Genomic DNA, 15,661 nt, shown 5'->3' with positions numbered 1-15,661 from the left:
ATTCACACCGCTGTTTTGGCAGCAGCACAAGGAAAGTTTTTGCCCCTGATAAACACGTAACTCATAAGCCATGATCAAGCTCATATGTATTACCACCTTTTGAAACCGGAACACTATACGGTGAAATGGACACTATAGCTCTATATCAGGCAAGGTAAGCTGGTGGGCTCACACAGTAGTAACCTAAACCACTCACCAAGAAGGCCTTAGTTAGCAAACATCAGTATACCTAACCTTAATTAGCCCGCATTATACTATGCAAATTTATTTTATAAGGGTCATTAGAAATTTTGACGTTTATCCTTATTTTCTAGTTACCCGTGATGTTGTCGATCGATAAATATTTTAAGTGTGGTCCACTTACCTGATCTGTGACCCTGTAATTATCACCAGTTGTCTTATGTTAACGTGTTTTTGGTTAGCATATGTATTTTAGCCATATTCAGCTACCTCCTGTTACCGTTTGTTTATGCAGCCATCTGGACTACCTGTTAGTTAAGCTCGCTATATTGTGGGACTTGTAACCTGATGGGATATTGTAATCAGAGTAATGTGAGCCATTTTACTAGCCTTGTTGTTGTTACTGAACCTTTGGCTGGCTTTCTAGTTTCTGTATGTTTTGATGTTTTTCAGAGGCATTGAGGTGCACTGTTTTTATATGAATTAAATAATAAAATGTATTATATATCTTGTCTTATTGTTTCTCTGTTGTGCTGTTGTTTTCCAACTCATTTCCCCCTCGAGGATCAATAATGCATTTATCCACCTCCTTATCATCTATCTAAGATTACAGGTTTATGAAAACTCAGTTCAGGCTCATACTCTCCTGCATTATTGCAAATTGCATCATGTAACAGTTGAACTTTCAACGATCTAATAGTATCTGCCCTCTGAATGCTCTTAAGTACTGTACGTTATACATATGAAGCTACACCAATGAAATATGAACACTGTACTCCACGCCATACCTCAAAATCGAAGGAATTTCATAAACTTGAAATGTTAATGATGCTTGACCAAAGAATGACTGGTGATTCATTGTGGTTGGGTCTGTCCCTAATATCCAACTGCTGCCTTATTCAGGGGTTTGGAACATTGAGCCAAGTTGGGTGCAAGCCAGTAATGCAATCCTAAACACTTCTCTCCAAATCTGGGGAGTCCAAAAGTTACCATTGTGCCTCGATTCTGAGCGAATACAAAGTAATCATAATTCATGTAGTATATACAAGAAGACACACACTGGGTGGAGACAAACAGTCGGGGCCAGAGAAGCAGCATAATTCTGCCAAAGAATCAGAACTCTTGTTCGTCATCCTCTAGCTTTTGGTAGCAGCATGTCTTCATTGAGTACTGTAGCGTGACACAATACGTTGTGCACTGCTGGATATGAGGGGAGGAATTAAATTAAATACTGATGTGTTAAAATTCTATCAAATTAAATAATCCCTCAGTGATGAAGTACAATTATTTAAATAAAAATAATTTTATCATTGTATTTGACCACCATGGCATTTATTTATTTAGTAGCAGTAATCAATTTGTGCACTGCTATTTCATTCGCCACCGCTTTTATCAGTGCATTGCTGCTTTCGCCACCACGTTTATCAATTTGATGCAGCTTTCAATACCACTTATCAATTCAAGTCAACAAGTGTCAATCAAATTATCCCACCCACTGACGTAGCCTGCATCTATGCACTCAACTACCGATCGCTCTTGTGTTTGGACTATCCAGCCGTGAGATCTTGCACTTATGTAAAAGATGTTTTGTGTGTGATTTCAGTGTGTCTGCCATTCAGCTCAAAGAGGCTTTACATTTCATTACTATCATATCATTATTCTTATTAATATTTTTTTTTTTTTTAAAGCTAGAACAAGTAAGTTTGCTGCATCAAAATACGGAGAGACTATTGTTCTGGTTAGCTAGCCAAGTTCACATAGCAGTTAGCCCAATAGATGACTGCAATTGACAGAGTTGCTGTATCCTATGTCAAATGCAGCCACATAATGGGACTAAGCAGCTAGAGTACCACATGTCAGGTAACATTAGTGCCACGGGCACAGAAGCAGGTAAACTTGCCAACTGCAGGTGTGAATGTTAGCTAGCTTACAGTTTTAGTTTTCAGTCACCTTTTCATTCAAATGCCTGTCATTCAATAGAAAATAAGGCTTAAACTCTTGCAATAGTCCTTCATTTTGATTTACAAATAAATGCATGTGCTTAGTTTTTCTTCACAAACAGAGTTAAAGTAATAATCTTGAAAATTTTCATGAAAATAAATGTCTGTTAAGTCACTATCTATCGCTGAATTAGGTAACACAATGGTGATTGAGCCTATTATTATATTAATTTATATTATTATTATTATTATAATTTATGATTAAAGAACTGGGTGTCTGTGGCGACATTCCCGGGTAAAATTCACAAGCGGCGCATAGTTAGTGACGTGTTTTCCATCACCCATCAGTGGCTGTTCCGCCAGAGAGGGTAGGCGGAGCTAACGCAACAGGCTCGCTGTTCAACTCACTTGTGTGGGAGCGGCGTACTGTTTTTTACGGTGTCTGCTAGCGTTGCAATAACAGAGAAAGGGGGGGGGGGGGGGTTATGGAACCCTAAAAAGTTTTTGTGTAACATGAGAGGTCATATTTGTTGATATAGATTTTGTATTACATTTGATGACAATGTAACGTTACTAAATTACATAGCTATTTGCACAGCTTACGCTAGCTACCGGACCATGTCAAGAAAGGCAACATTAGTTTAGACTACGTTGCGCACAGTATCCATCTCTCATATCAGGTAACGTTGCGTTAGCTAGCTAGCTAATGTAATTAACACAATCTAATGTCAGCTAACAATTAGAAAAAACGCTAGCTAACGCTACCAACCGGTACTGACCTCGCAAACTGTCTCTCGAATGCAATGCTACCTTGTTGCAACGTTGCAATGTAACTAACTAAAGGCCAGTTCAGATCAATGATTCGCAACGAGACTGGATGCAAAACATTCTAAAACTTCACTTGGCGATTTGACAAGGTGGGTCTTTTGAGACCCCATGCAACGGCTTCAGACGCTCTGCAACTAACCAGTTCACACCGCTGCAATTTTCTCTGCAACATTCTAAAACGGTTTTGTCTCGTTGCGAATCATTGATCTGAACTGGCATTAACCTTAGTTATTTACATTTCCATCAAGTTCATCAATATATTGATCGGAATAAAGCCGGGATATAGGTGGAACAGAGCCGGGTCTGATTTCTGTGTAAAGATGTTAAGTCGGAGGAAACTAAATAAAAATACGGCAGTATGAATTGGCGTTGTTATTATTTTATTACGCTTCCTCATATGCCCCTTCAGCCTTGAGCTTAACTAACCTTGTTACAAACTGCGTTATCACTTCATCTCGTCGGTAAGTACATTCTTTTTATATTAACTTAAGCAGTGTGTAGGTAACGTTAAAATAGTAGCATGAATGTAACGTTCGATATATTGTAACATTACATGACTTATTAATCGGCATCGAAATAACAACTTCACTTGTTTATTAATAACGTTAGTTTGATGACATTGATGTGCAGGACAACGTTGTCATAAAATTTTTCCCGACCATGAAAACTGCCTGACTTGTTTACATTTTGGACAGATGTGGCTACAGAGTAAATCCATTGTTGTTTCCATCGCAGAACTTTCGACACAAGTAATATCAGAAAAATCCTAAAATTTCTTCTTATGGTGAAGAGTGCCTGACCGGCAACCGTATGTGTTAACACAGCGGCAAAATTAGGCTATATCTAGAAATACCATCTTTAGGGAAAAAATGCTACGGTTAAGGGTCAGGCACTCTTCACGATAAGAAGAAATTTCAGGATTTTTTCTATATTGCTTGTGTCTAAATTGCTGCAACGGAAACAACAATAGATTTACTGAGGAACCACATCTGTCTAAAATGTAAACAAGTCAGGCAGTTATCACGGTTGGCAAAAATTTTTATGACAACGTGGTCATGTAGCTAACTTAGCTAGCTAGCCAAACAGTCAGTAACACAGATACTTACTTTGTGCCATTTAGGGATAATGTCAAGGAGGAAAGGTAGCCTACTGTAAAAGCCAAAAAACCTTAGACAGTTTTTTAAATGTTTAAATGTGCCCAGCATTCCAAGGCTTGTTGTAAGATTGAGTAGCCAATCAGGACTTGAATACACGTTTTTTGTAGAGTGCAAAAACCTTGATATTATTTATTTTAATTTAATTTCTTTTGTTGTTGTTGAAATGTGCCCAGCATTCCAAGGCTGTAATAATCAGTAGCCAATCAGGACTTTTTTCAAGTTTTTTGTAGAGTGCAAAAACTTATTTTTTAAAATTTAATTTAATTTTGTTGTTGTTGAAACCACAGCATTCCAAGACTGTACATTGTTGTCAGATTCTTTGTAAGACTCTGCTATGCTGTAAATAGTTGTTGATTTTTTTAAATGTGTGTTGAATAAATGACTTATTTATAACAACATTCACATTACGTAGTCATATTTTCAAATGTCCAGTCAGCTTTTAGCACTGACTTAATGTAGGGCCCTATGGAATCTGTGTTATAGCTTTTTTAAATTCTCAATTCCGCGATTCCGTCCGTGATTCTGTTATCACATAAACTACAGGGCCCTACCTTAATGCTGCCATCAGTCTGTCGCTGGCCCGCGCCAGGCCCCCATCAAAAAAGACACTTGGCGAGCGGGCCGCGCCAGGCCGCTGGGCCCTGTCAAAAGATACTTGCCACCGGGCCTAACAACTTTTCTGGGGGAAACCCTGGTGATATAAATCTAGGCCTGTTAATTGGTCACCATACCAGACAACACATGAGCTCAAGCTGTTTGATTGATTTTATGATTTTGAAATATTAACTCTCAATATGCTTGTATTTTTGCTGGTCTACTGTTAATATTTTATTTTATCTATAGAATGGAAAAACAAGAGTAGGAGAACACTGCAAATATTGGGGATAATAAGCAACTGCATAGAACATTCTTAGAATTCAAACTTGTCTTTATAACCCTGACTACTACAGGCTTATAACAAAACTGTATACCCAGGCTGTTCAGAGAGACTACCCGAAGTAGACACTGGAGCATGTTCATTTAAAATGAGACGTTTCAACTTGGCGTCTTCTTTAGAGGTTGACTGAGATCCCTATTTCATTCTGACTACAGGCTTATTTACAGCCTTAATGACCTGCTGTGCACACCATTAGTGGTAGAAATAAGATAACAGTCTGTAAAGGTCCTGAACCCCAAACCCTTGACCGCATGGGAATGCACAAAACCATTATCATGGGATTTGGCTATACTTTGGCTCTACTATAAAAATATCTGCGCCGTTTTGCCTGCAAACCTATAAATTTGCAACATCAGGTTTTCTAAATGAAATTGTCAGCTTATAGTAGATACTTAAAAACAAGCAAGAAATATCCAACACGTTCTGCTTCTGCTGAGTTGAGAAAAAAAAAACTTCCTCTTTTTCTCCCCTTTAGTCTTTCTTTCGAAAAAGAAAGAAATTACTCAAGCAGCTATATGCGAGTGCTGCTTGGCAGGCTGATGCCAGGCACCATGAGCCTTCCACACACAAGGAAGTTACATGTGCCATTGGCCTAAATCTTCTCTAGTCCTAACATCATTTTTAACTTTGTCAGTGTGGAAACTTTGACCAATAATTCACAGGAAGAAAATACAAATAATTCATGACAATTTTAAGAGCGCAGTTCCCTTTTCATCTGAACTTCATCAAGCTCATCTGTATGCTAAACTGTTATGTCTATGCTTTTCTTCCACAAAGACTCATGGGTCCATGGGACAGCACTGTTTATAGAATATCTCCCAAACAACAATGAGAAGTCTCTCCCCCACAACCCCAGAGTGACTAAGTTGTTCTCTTCAATCAAACCATGCATTCTTATATACATCAGTTAGTCTGCAGCAATTGTAGGAAGGTTTCAACAGAGTAGAATCAAAAACTGACAAATTTCCCCCAGTACCAGAAGCTCTATCTGTTTTCCATTTGAAAATGCTTGCAAGACTGTGTCTGTCAAGTTGCATAAAAAGTTGTAGGCTATGTTATATTTTATATTTATATTGATGTTATATGTCAAAGGATATTTTCAAGCACCTTCATAAGGAGCCCCACCTACAAAAAAATATGATTTGACAGAAGATGTAACTGACCACTGATTTATTTTGAAAGCATGTGCCCAGAAGTTTGGCAGAGTTACCTCACATCAGAGTAGCAACCTGGACAGGCTCATAGTACTGTAAGATTATGAACCTGACAAGTAAGACTACTGGAATATCAACCAGCCAAAGGAATGCTAAAGGTGGTGTCCGTAGAATAAAACAAAATGTTTTTTGGCATGGGAAACTAACCTTTGATGGGCATTATGGGCAATCACGGAGTCTTTTATAAGATTATATTTATCTGTATCAAAGGGAAGAATAGTCAGAAGCCATTTACTTAATGTGGAGAGCCGCAGTGAACTTCCAGACCCTGTACTTACAAAAAAAACTTAAGACCTGAAAACTCCGAAGCCACTTTAATGACATGAAAACTATTCCAACCATGTGATTATGACAACATGCATATTTTCCGAATACTGAAGTGAGTTCATTACATAAGCGTCAAGCAACATTTTGAATCAATGAAAATTAGTGATGTCCACACTTAGACATTAAATAATTGCTAAACTTCAATTTTTGTCTCCTGTCAGCTCTGTGAAATGAGCAAGCTTTTACTTCATAAACAGTCCTGAGCTGCACAATTTTCCCACTCAACCATAAACTCATTGAGCTCACTGTAGCGCAGACAAAGTGTATGAGATTTCTACGAAAACAAAAAGGTGATTTAGTTTGATGTCATGACAGCAATGTGTCAAAAATACAACTGCAGCTTTTAAGGTATTTGACTTTCCAAATATCTGCAAGTAGTGAAGGAGGAGGTCATAACCTATCCATTACTAAACCTGCCAATTCACAGTCCAAAGGATTGATATAACTGAGGCAATAAATCTTCAGCCACACAATATCTAGAGCCCCTGTATCATTCTTCTTGAGGACACTGTCAACAATTATAGCTTATTGCAAAGCCGGGGTATTTGTATCTGCACTCAAGATAGTGGAAAATCTGCCAACTCGTTTATGAAACTTCAATCAAGCTCTGTGGCAATCAAAGCTTTGCCTCAAAAGTTTGACACAAAACTGCTGAGTTAGCATTTTATACTTTTTTATACCATATTACTTTCCCCTGGGTCATAACTTCATGATATATTGTTTTATATGATATGGGAGATGGGTCTGAATATAAAAGTAGCTATATTGTACACATCATACATAGCCTATGCTTTTTGGGAACATATTTTACATTTTAAACATATTTTACAAGACATGTATGCCTCTATATACATAGGCATGCACATATAAAATAAACTGGAGATAAAACTGGATGTTATTTCATGTTTGTCATTAGCAGACCAAATGGTACGTTTCAGCTGAGACCTTGTTGGCAGATGTTTGATTTATAAACAATTTTCGCGGCGTAATAACCTAAGGGAGCACTTCAACTCACTACAGCTGTTGTCCAGATGCGGCTGTTTTGTTGGAATTTGTGATTGTTTTCACATCCATTTTACGAACAGACCGCTAAAGTTATACTGTGCCTATGAGGTAAGTAAGTAAGTATCTGATTTCTTATTCGTCCCGTATTTCTGGAAGGCATCTATGAAGGCATTTAAAATCTCCCAGTCAAGCCCATCCCATCTGTCCGCACGCTCAACCTTGCGTTACAAAGAACCTTTCCCTGAACAAAGCGTGCGCGAGCAGCATGACGCTCGCATAATTGACAAATTGTACCTTCAGTGGTGCAGGCTATATTCGGTGAACACTATTCTGTCACTATTCTAACACACATATTTGTCAGATTTCACCACTAAAGTCACGAGAAATATAAATCGTGCGCGTGCCTTAGCTGGCAAAATATCGCAGTTCCTTTAACTTTTATAACTCCGTTATAACAATTTGAAATCCTGCATTAGGTAGACCATATTTTGGTGGCATGAAAAAACACTTTACTATTAGAACGTTTATATTTCCTCATTCTATCCTGCGTCTCAATATAATCCTGCAATTTATGGCGTCGTACTTTGCAGTGTGTCTACAGATCATCTGCAATCAACATAGTCGAGGCCTAATCAACAAAAACAATTAAGGTCTTCTCTACCTTCCTCAAATTGAATGAAAGGTCGCCCTGCCTTATATGCCAGTAGCCTACGCTAAAAACATGACTGCTTACTGGGACGATGGTTTCAAAATCAAACTAGCATTAACCACACAGTGATTTCCTCCACTCAATTTGAGAAAAATCGTAACTGGAGTACAGCGATTTAGCTGATATTTCTGATGCCTCCACTGCCATAATCTGGGATGTAGTAGGTTTATTGCAGAAATACACCATCCCCTTGTGCTTTTTTCTTGGGAATCCCGACTCTGCAATGCAGCCTCGAAAACCAGAGTAGTGGCTGCCTCCGTTTGCTAATGACTTTGAGCTCCATCATTGTTTCTAAGAAGTTTCAACACAAACGCTATATTTCTGAAGTGTTTCACGAACGCTTACACAAATAGTCCAGACCGCAGAAATAAACAAAAAGGATGAAAGCGGAATATGCTACAAACCTTTCACTTGTGTCTCGTACTCCCCAATGATCTCCTTGTCCTTCTTATATTTAGTTTGAGATGACATGTTTCTTGAGGTATGAACGGGTGAGCGTAGTGAGATGTCCAAGCCTAGGGAATTCCTGTTAAACCAGACGTTATATTCTCAGTTAATAGGTTGTACAAACATTACATTTTCCGCTTGACAACAAAACAGAAAATCGCGAGTGTTTGGAATAAACTTCGCAGATGAATTTTAATGCTCACCTGCGTTAGGATTCTAGGCTATTTATGCTTACACGCAAAGCAATGCTAGTCGGCGCTGTAAGAAACGAGGGCTCCTCCTATCTTGCGATTGCCTGCCATCCGAAAACATCAAACGCTACGGAGAAAAATCGTTGTTTAATACAAGAAAATAAATGTTTTGCGAAGGATCTGATTGCATACATCCCACACAGTTGCTTAGTTTATTTATATTTCGTTAAATGCCCGCGTCTGAAAGAACAGAAGTACTGCAACCACTACTCTTCACAGTCGCTCTGCACATTGAAGTTTTTCTGCAGCAGAATGAAGATGATATGAGACGAGCGTCACACCAGACTCCGCCCCTTATGCCTCTCCTTCCTTTCTGCTCATCTCATAAAATTTGAAATTCATTCTCATCGTTTGCGTTAAAATTCCCAGTTGGCTGCCAAATGTACCAAAGTGTAACCTTTTTTTTTTTTTTTTTCGCAAAACCTTGCGGGGTACAGCCTAAATATAGCTAGTAAATGGTAAATGTGTGCCACCGGGGTTCAGAGTAAGCACACACCAGAGGCAAAAGCTGTGCATTTGTGATGCCATCTATGATCCCCTGGTTGTTATTTTCATTTTGTCCAATAAAGAGAAAAATCATTTATCAAGATGTTCTGCTCCATTAAGGCTTTTCAGGGGAGCAATGAGCCTTCCTGCCATGCCAAGGGATAATATGTATCAATTGCCTTTCTGGGTAGCTGTCTTATCTGACTGCTGTGTTTTGCCCCCCTTGTCAGGCCATCATTATAAATAAGAATGTGTTCTCAATTAACTTGCCTGTTTAAAGACTGGTTAAATAAAAATAAAAAAAATGAATAAAAATATCCATCTAGAAATATATGAGCTTTATTACAGCAGAAGCACAACCTCAGTAGTCTCAGTAGTAGTTTTTTAAAAGTCTACATAGGCCTGTGCATTTCACTCCACACATTTATAGGACAAATGCAACTGCAATAAGCCTCTTCCCACACTGTAATTTAAGCCAAGAATGGCCTTGTATATCTGCTTAATTTAATTTATTTGCATCCCCATTAGTTATTGCACATGCAGCAGCTAGTCCACATGAAAGGAGTGAAAATGTGACATGAAGGAACATGACTATAATCCCTGACAGAAATTTGAAAAATACAGAAAATAGAGGACTCAAAAATATAAGAATGACATGGCATATTGACATACTTGTAATATTGTTTTAGATTCTCAGATGTCACAGCAAAAAAAGGACATTAATTACATCAGACTAGGCAGAGGGTTAACATGGACAAGACAACTGAACTAAGAAACATGCAATAATTTAGTATTGTTGAATGTAATTTTATTTTGGCTGTTTCGTGATGCAGTGGTGACTGGATTTTAAAAAGACTCATCAGAGAAAATTTACATTGCCTTAATCTTTTTTATATTCTTTTTTAATATTCTGTTTTCTTAGTCCAGAGGCAGTGAAAATATTCACCACACCCACTTAACATGACTAAGACCAAGATAATATCTCACCAAATTCACATGCTATGAACAATCCAAAATGTGTAAGTATATGTTACTTTTCTCTGTAAATGTATACTTTCATTTACAGATGAATCACACAGCAGTATGCCTAAGGGCTCTATTTTCATAGTCATGGCACACACCCCTCTCCATACTAAGTCTGTAGGTTCTGTCATCTCCTCCCATGGCCTGCCTTTTTCCTACTATGCCCAAGACAGTTTTTAGTGAATTTAGTGTATATTTTTGATTGGGACCAACAGTTTTGTTGTGTGACAAGGGATATTTCAGCTGTCCACTGAAGTTTCTGATGATCTGCTGGCTTTGCAATGGCTGGTATAGGGGCATTCAGAAGTTTGAAGTCTAAAGCAAAAAAAATAAAAAATACAATTCAAGCAAGTCCAAAGCAACTTTCCTTTAGGAACCACTTTAATCAATTGGCTTCTCCCATAGGGCAGTGTGAAGCAGATCTGATAGATCTGGAGATTGGAGCAAAGTCAGAATTTTAGAAATGTAGGGTAATAATAAAGTTACTGCTTGTGTTAGCTGGGCTCTTTTCAGAATCAGCAGCATTAAATCTAAGAGATGCTGGCCTACACAAGCCCTTGCTGACTGCTGGCTCAGATCAATGGTGTAAAAATGGAACATCCAACAAATGAAACCCATTTAACATTTATTTTACAACAGAAACAAGTGATCCAATTAATTCAGAAATATACGTATTTATAAATACACAATATCATTCCATGAAATATGGGTATAAACTATAGTTAGATCCGCTGACTTCTACCAGTGGTTAATTGCAGTGACTCATATTTCTTTTATACTGGAAAAATGTAGTGCGGCAACTCCCCAGCGCATATTAATAACAAGATCAGAGATGATAGGTGTGGTGGGTGACACAAGGGTGAGGAATAAATATGATCCTGTTAAGGAAAGAAAGAACAGTAAAGTCATCCTGGCCACAGCATGACTGGCCTGCCTCTATTTGGGTGCATTTCTTTAACCACAGGAAGATATTCACATTCTTGTTTTCACAGAAATAATGCACACGCTAATAATAGGCGTACCCCTCCAGTCCAAAGTTGTCTGGACAGGTTTTGTACAATGAACACAAAAAAGAACATACACTAAGATTATGAGGCTTCTTGCCTGCCTATAGTGTTACCCTCCTTATAGACCCTAAAGATGTGTACCGCAATGGTTTCCTACCAAAAAGCAAAGGGCTAACAAATATGTACTATACAATAAAAGAAGTGAAAACTACAGTGAAGTAACTTCCACAATCCAAACAAAGAAACAGAGGGCTCAACCCAGATACCGGAAGCTGTCCTCTTACACCAGACCAGTCTCCAGGCCTTTTCTCTTGGCTTTGTGTTTTATTTTTATTTGAGCAATTTGTTTTGTTCATTTAAAAGGACAAAAACCTAAACACAAAAGATACCGGAAAGATTTTTTTACGGGCCCACTTGCACTCTCAGACGCCCGCAAACGCACCAGTACCATGAACAGCCCAGGCAGTGCTCGACTGCAGGGTGGTGGAAATTTTAACAAATGGTCATCGAAAGAAGCAACATAATAACTAGCCAGGCCGATAGCTTACTTAGGCTGACACAACACAACACATCAGACCAAAATCACAGAAAAGTGGCATGGTTGGGCACAGCTTGCATTGTAGTAGACTAGGCTATGTATAGGCCAACAATGTGTATGTTATTACTTTACAGATTTCCCAACTCATCACTGAGCAACAGTTCGCTACAGGGGGTAATGCACGATAAATATCCCCAGTCTACGACACCAGTGCTCGTGCTAGCCCATGGAATACTGCCTCTTTGAATGCAGGACATTTGAAAATACACTAATCCGCTTGCATTCTGAGAAAAAGAACAATTTTTACCATATGCCTACTCGCAATAATAGCACAATAGATGTATGTCATTCATAATATTATAAACAGTATTATTTACAGAATCTAGCGGTATTAGCAGAATGAAAGCCAAAACATTACAAATAATGTTTTTGGCTTTCTCATCAAAACAAATTTTTGCTACAAAGGCCAATAATAGTCAGTCATTTTGCCAGCTAAAATTAATTACTTATTTTGTTTAGAAAACTTGCATTTCATTGTTAGAAAAGCTTAAAATTGAGTTTTCTGAACTAATGTTGGCATAACTTGAACGCAAATTTTTAAAGTTAAAAGTTAAACTCAAAACTAAAAAGTTTAGTGAAGCAGTGAATGTTTCTCACATTTTCTTCCCCGTATATGTCTGTAACCTACAGAGCATTGATTCTGTTCTGTTCTTAGTAGTGACAAACTTGCGAACTATAGCAGTCCCGATGAACTCATAAAAGAACCCTCTCTGTAATTCACCTGTAACAGTTGAGCTGAGGCTTGAGACAACAGAATAGGCCTCCAGATGCCCTTTGTGACACTTGGAGGGATTTCTGTCCTTTGTTTACAACAAAAAGTCAGCATGGTCCTCCACCATCTCCCCTCATTGGTAGGCATCTCAGGGAAAAGCCTGGGAAACGATGACTTCACTGTTTTTAGGCACAAAGATCTATTGTAAATACCCCTCAGTAATTCATGGATGAATGTTAGCAAGAGCTGTTAGCTCCTGACAAACCAAAGTATAGGAAAATCATTCCAGCCAAAGCCACAAAAGTATTCAAAAATCTATGAAAAAATAGGATTTGGTATCTTAGAAACTCATAATTCCACAAAAATTGAGATTACAAATTCTGATATTTGTTAGGGTTAGGGTTAGGATAATAATTCCTTAATTATTCTCAGGTTTTCACTGTCCATTCAAATTTCTGAGATGGATATCAAGCAGTACTGTACAGTATCTATGAGATGGCAAGAAACAAGAAATAATCTATCTGATTTGTTACTGTAAATAACTGGACACCTTGAGACATGTATGTAAGTATTAATTCTATATCTACCAGCTTGACCCCACCAGAGCATGAAAACTGTATAATATTATAATACTAACACATGTACACATCAAGTAGTCATGTATCTTTTTTGACCAAGCACTTGATTTTTGCTTTCAATGACTAAACTTTCTCTGAGTATATGTTTCATATACTTAAAGATAATAAAATAAAATATAAAATAATAATATTTTCATTCAGACAATGAGCATGTACCATTGTAAGCATGTGAGATGTAAATGGGGGCTGGGCTTTTGTCTTTTGGAGTAAATCAAAGAGTGTCTTTTACTGTGCCTGAAGAAAATGCTTATTTTAAGTAAGTAAATAAAAATAAAGAGTCATTGATTTAATGGTCTTGCCCTGAATACAATGAACTGAACTGAAGGCGACCAGTTCACTTACGGCAATAAGCTATATCCTTAAATATGGCACCCACTATCCCTCAACCAGGCATTCAGTATTACAGTGTTCCATTTGGCTGGCCTCTCATCAATAAAAGTGATTCTATACCTCACTTAGATTCAGAAACTTGTTATATTCAGTCCATTAACATTGCAGAGTCAAATACACTTACTATATACAGTACTATATAGTGATATTTGAGCTGGTGGCTGCCATGCAGTTGAATTCAGAGAGAGAAAAAGGGACAGTGCTAACAACATTTTTAATCTGTTCTTAGAAGTGTGGACCTTCTCACCCTTAAAGTGATGAGGACTCCTATTGAACAAGCTCTCACCCCAGGATTCCACGCATTGATGTCGCACACAAACTCAGAAGCGTGTCGAATAAGAAAAGCACTGCCATTGAATGTCTTTGAAATTCAGTTAATCTCCTGGATATAGGGGTTGTGTGCCAGCAAGCACTCACTTTAAATGGCCTTTTATCGGGACTTCTGAGCAGATCTCAGTAATTGAAGAGCACGTTAAGGGATGTACAAAGAAGGATTTTGAGTAGGTGCACTCCAATTCTGCCCCATCCTTCTCATTGCTAATTCAGAGGCGACGTTTTGGGGCTTGCTTTTGCTAATGGGATAATCTCTGATCTTTGGTAGGGCAGAGAGCAGCTCGGAAAAAAAGAACAGCACTTTCCACCAGGCACACGCTTTTGGCGATACTGAAAAATTTTAATAATGAGAAAAGGCTGCGGGAGTTTTTGAGATAATTTCAACATGCACGTATGCAATAAATTACTTCTTGTCCTCATTTTATTAGTTAGCCATTTATAAAAATCTATCCTTTGCTTGCTGTGGGCAGAAGAGACAATGTAATGATTGGATTAGGATGAAGAAATCAAACAGAGTCTAAATTTCCCTCAGGATGATGAGCTAAGGGTGCTTTGTGGGAGAGGTGGGAGCCAATTCCACCAAATTATTTGGTGAAAAGATGTTGCCCATAAAAAAAAAACAGATCAGTGAAAACCTTGTTCCTTTCTTTCTAGTTTTTGTATAACTGTATTCTTGACGTGTTTGTGTCTTACTACTCCTCCTACCTTTCTTGATTTTGTATCCTTTAGATTTTTTTTATAACTATATCACCTTGACACTCCACAGTCATAAATTGACATTCTTTCAGAGCCATATCGATCACTTGAGTGCTAAACTTAAATTTGTCTTTGTCTGTGTTTCTAAGTTTCCTGACCTCTGGAGTAAGAGTATGAACTTCACAAACAAACAGAACAGAGAAGGAAGCATACACAAACTGCAGCCGTCACATATTGATCTTGAGTGAGGGAAATGTGTGGTGCATTTGAACTGTGCATTCTCTACAAAGTCACAGCAGGACAAACCCTGACTCTGTATGCAGAGCCTTCTGTCTAATGATAAATGAGCTGTTATCTAAGTGCCCATTCAATCACCCATCCACTCTGAGGGGACCAAATTTAGGCTGTCTTTGGATTCTCTCTGTCCTAAAACAAGATAAATCAGAGAAACATTACAACAAAGATGGGAAAAAGTTCCCTGTTACCAAAAAATACCCCAACAATAAATCCATAACAGATACCATCACTGCTACAGCAACTAGGGTGTTCAGCATGGACTTCCTCTATGGATACAGTATGAAAGTATGAATAAACTACAGAACAGGTTATACGAATTCACAACCTCATGAAAGAAAACACATTTCTATGTTGCCTGTCACAATATTCGCATCAGCATGAAGTGCATATTCATCGGGTGAATGATTTGGCTAGTTGAGAATTTTCTAGTTTTTGGCTTTGAAAAACATCTTTGTTGCTTCAGAAGTATGTTTGGGACCATTGTCC

The 15,661-nt window shown here is 38.0% G+C and overlaps 1 protein-coding gene across 4 annotated transcripts in view; it reads right to left on the bottom strand.

The window, feature by feature from the left end:
• LOC135234315 (SLIT-ROBO Rho GTPase-activating protein 3) overlaps nucleotides 1–9,267 on the bottom strand; it is a 71,230-nt gene extending 61,963 nt beyond the window's left edge. For 2 of the 4 annotated variants that reach the window (XM_064298787.1, XM_064298788.1), the window contains exons 1-2: nucleotides 8,948–9,265; nucleotides 8,702–8,823 (exon numbers count right to left, since the gene is read on the bottom strand). In XM_064298787.1, coding sequence (XP_064154857.1) covers nucleotides 8,702–8,768 — 67 coding nt within the window. In that variant the 5' untranslated portion in view covers nucleotides 8,769–8,823; nucleotides 8,948–9,265. Of the gene's footprint in view, nucleotides 1–8,701; nucleotides 8,824–8,947 lie in introns of all 4 variants that reach the window. The other 2 variants (XM_064298789.1, XM_064298790.1) reach the window with 2 other exon arrangements.
• Nucleotides 9,268–15,661: the final 6,394 nt, after the last annotated feature.

This window comes from Anguilla rostrata, chromosome 11 (genome assembly GCF_018555375.3).
Source record: "Anguilla rostrata isolate EN2019 chromosome 11, ASM1855537v3, whole genome shotgun sequence".
NCBI lineage: Eukaryota > Metazoa > Chordata > Actinopteri > Anguilliformes > Anguillidae > Anguilla > Anguilla rostrata.
The sequence above is the reverse complement of the archived record's forward strand: the minus strand, read 5'-3'. Positions and strand labels throughout refer to the sequence as shown.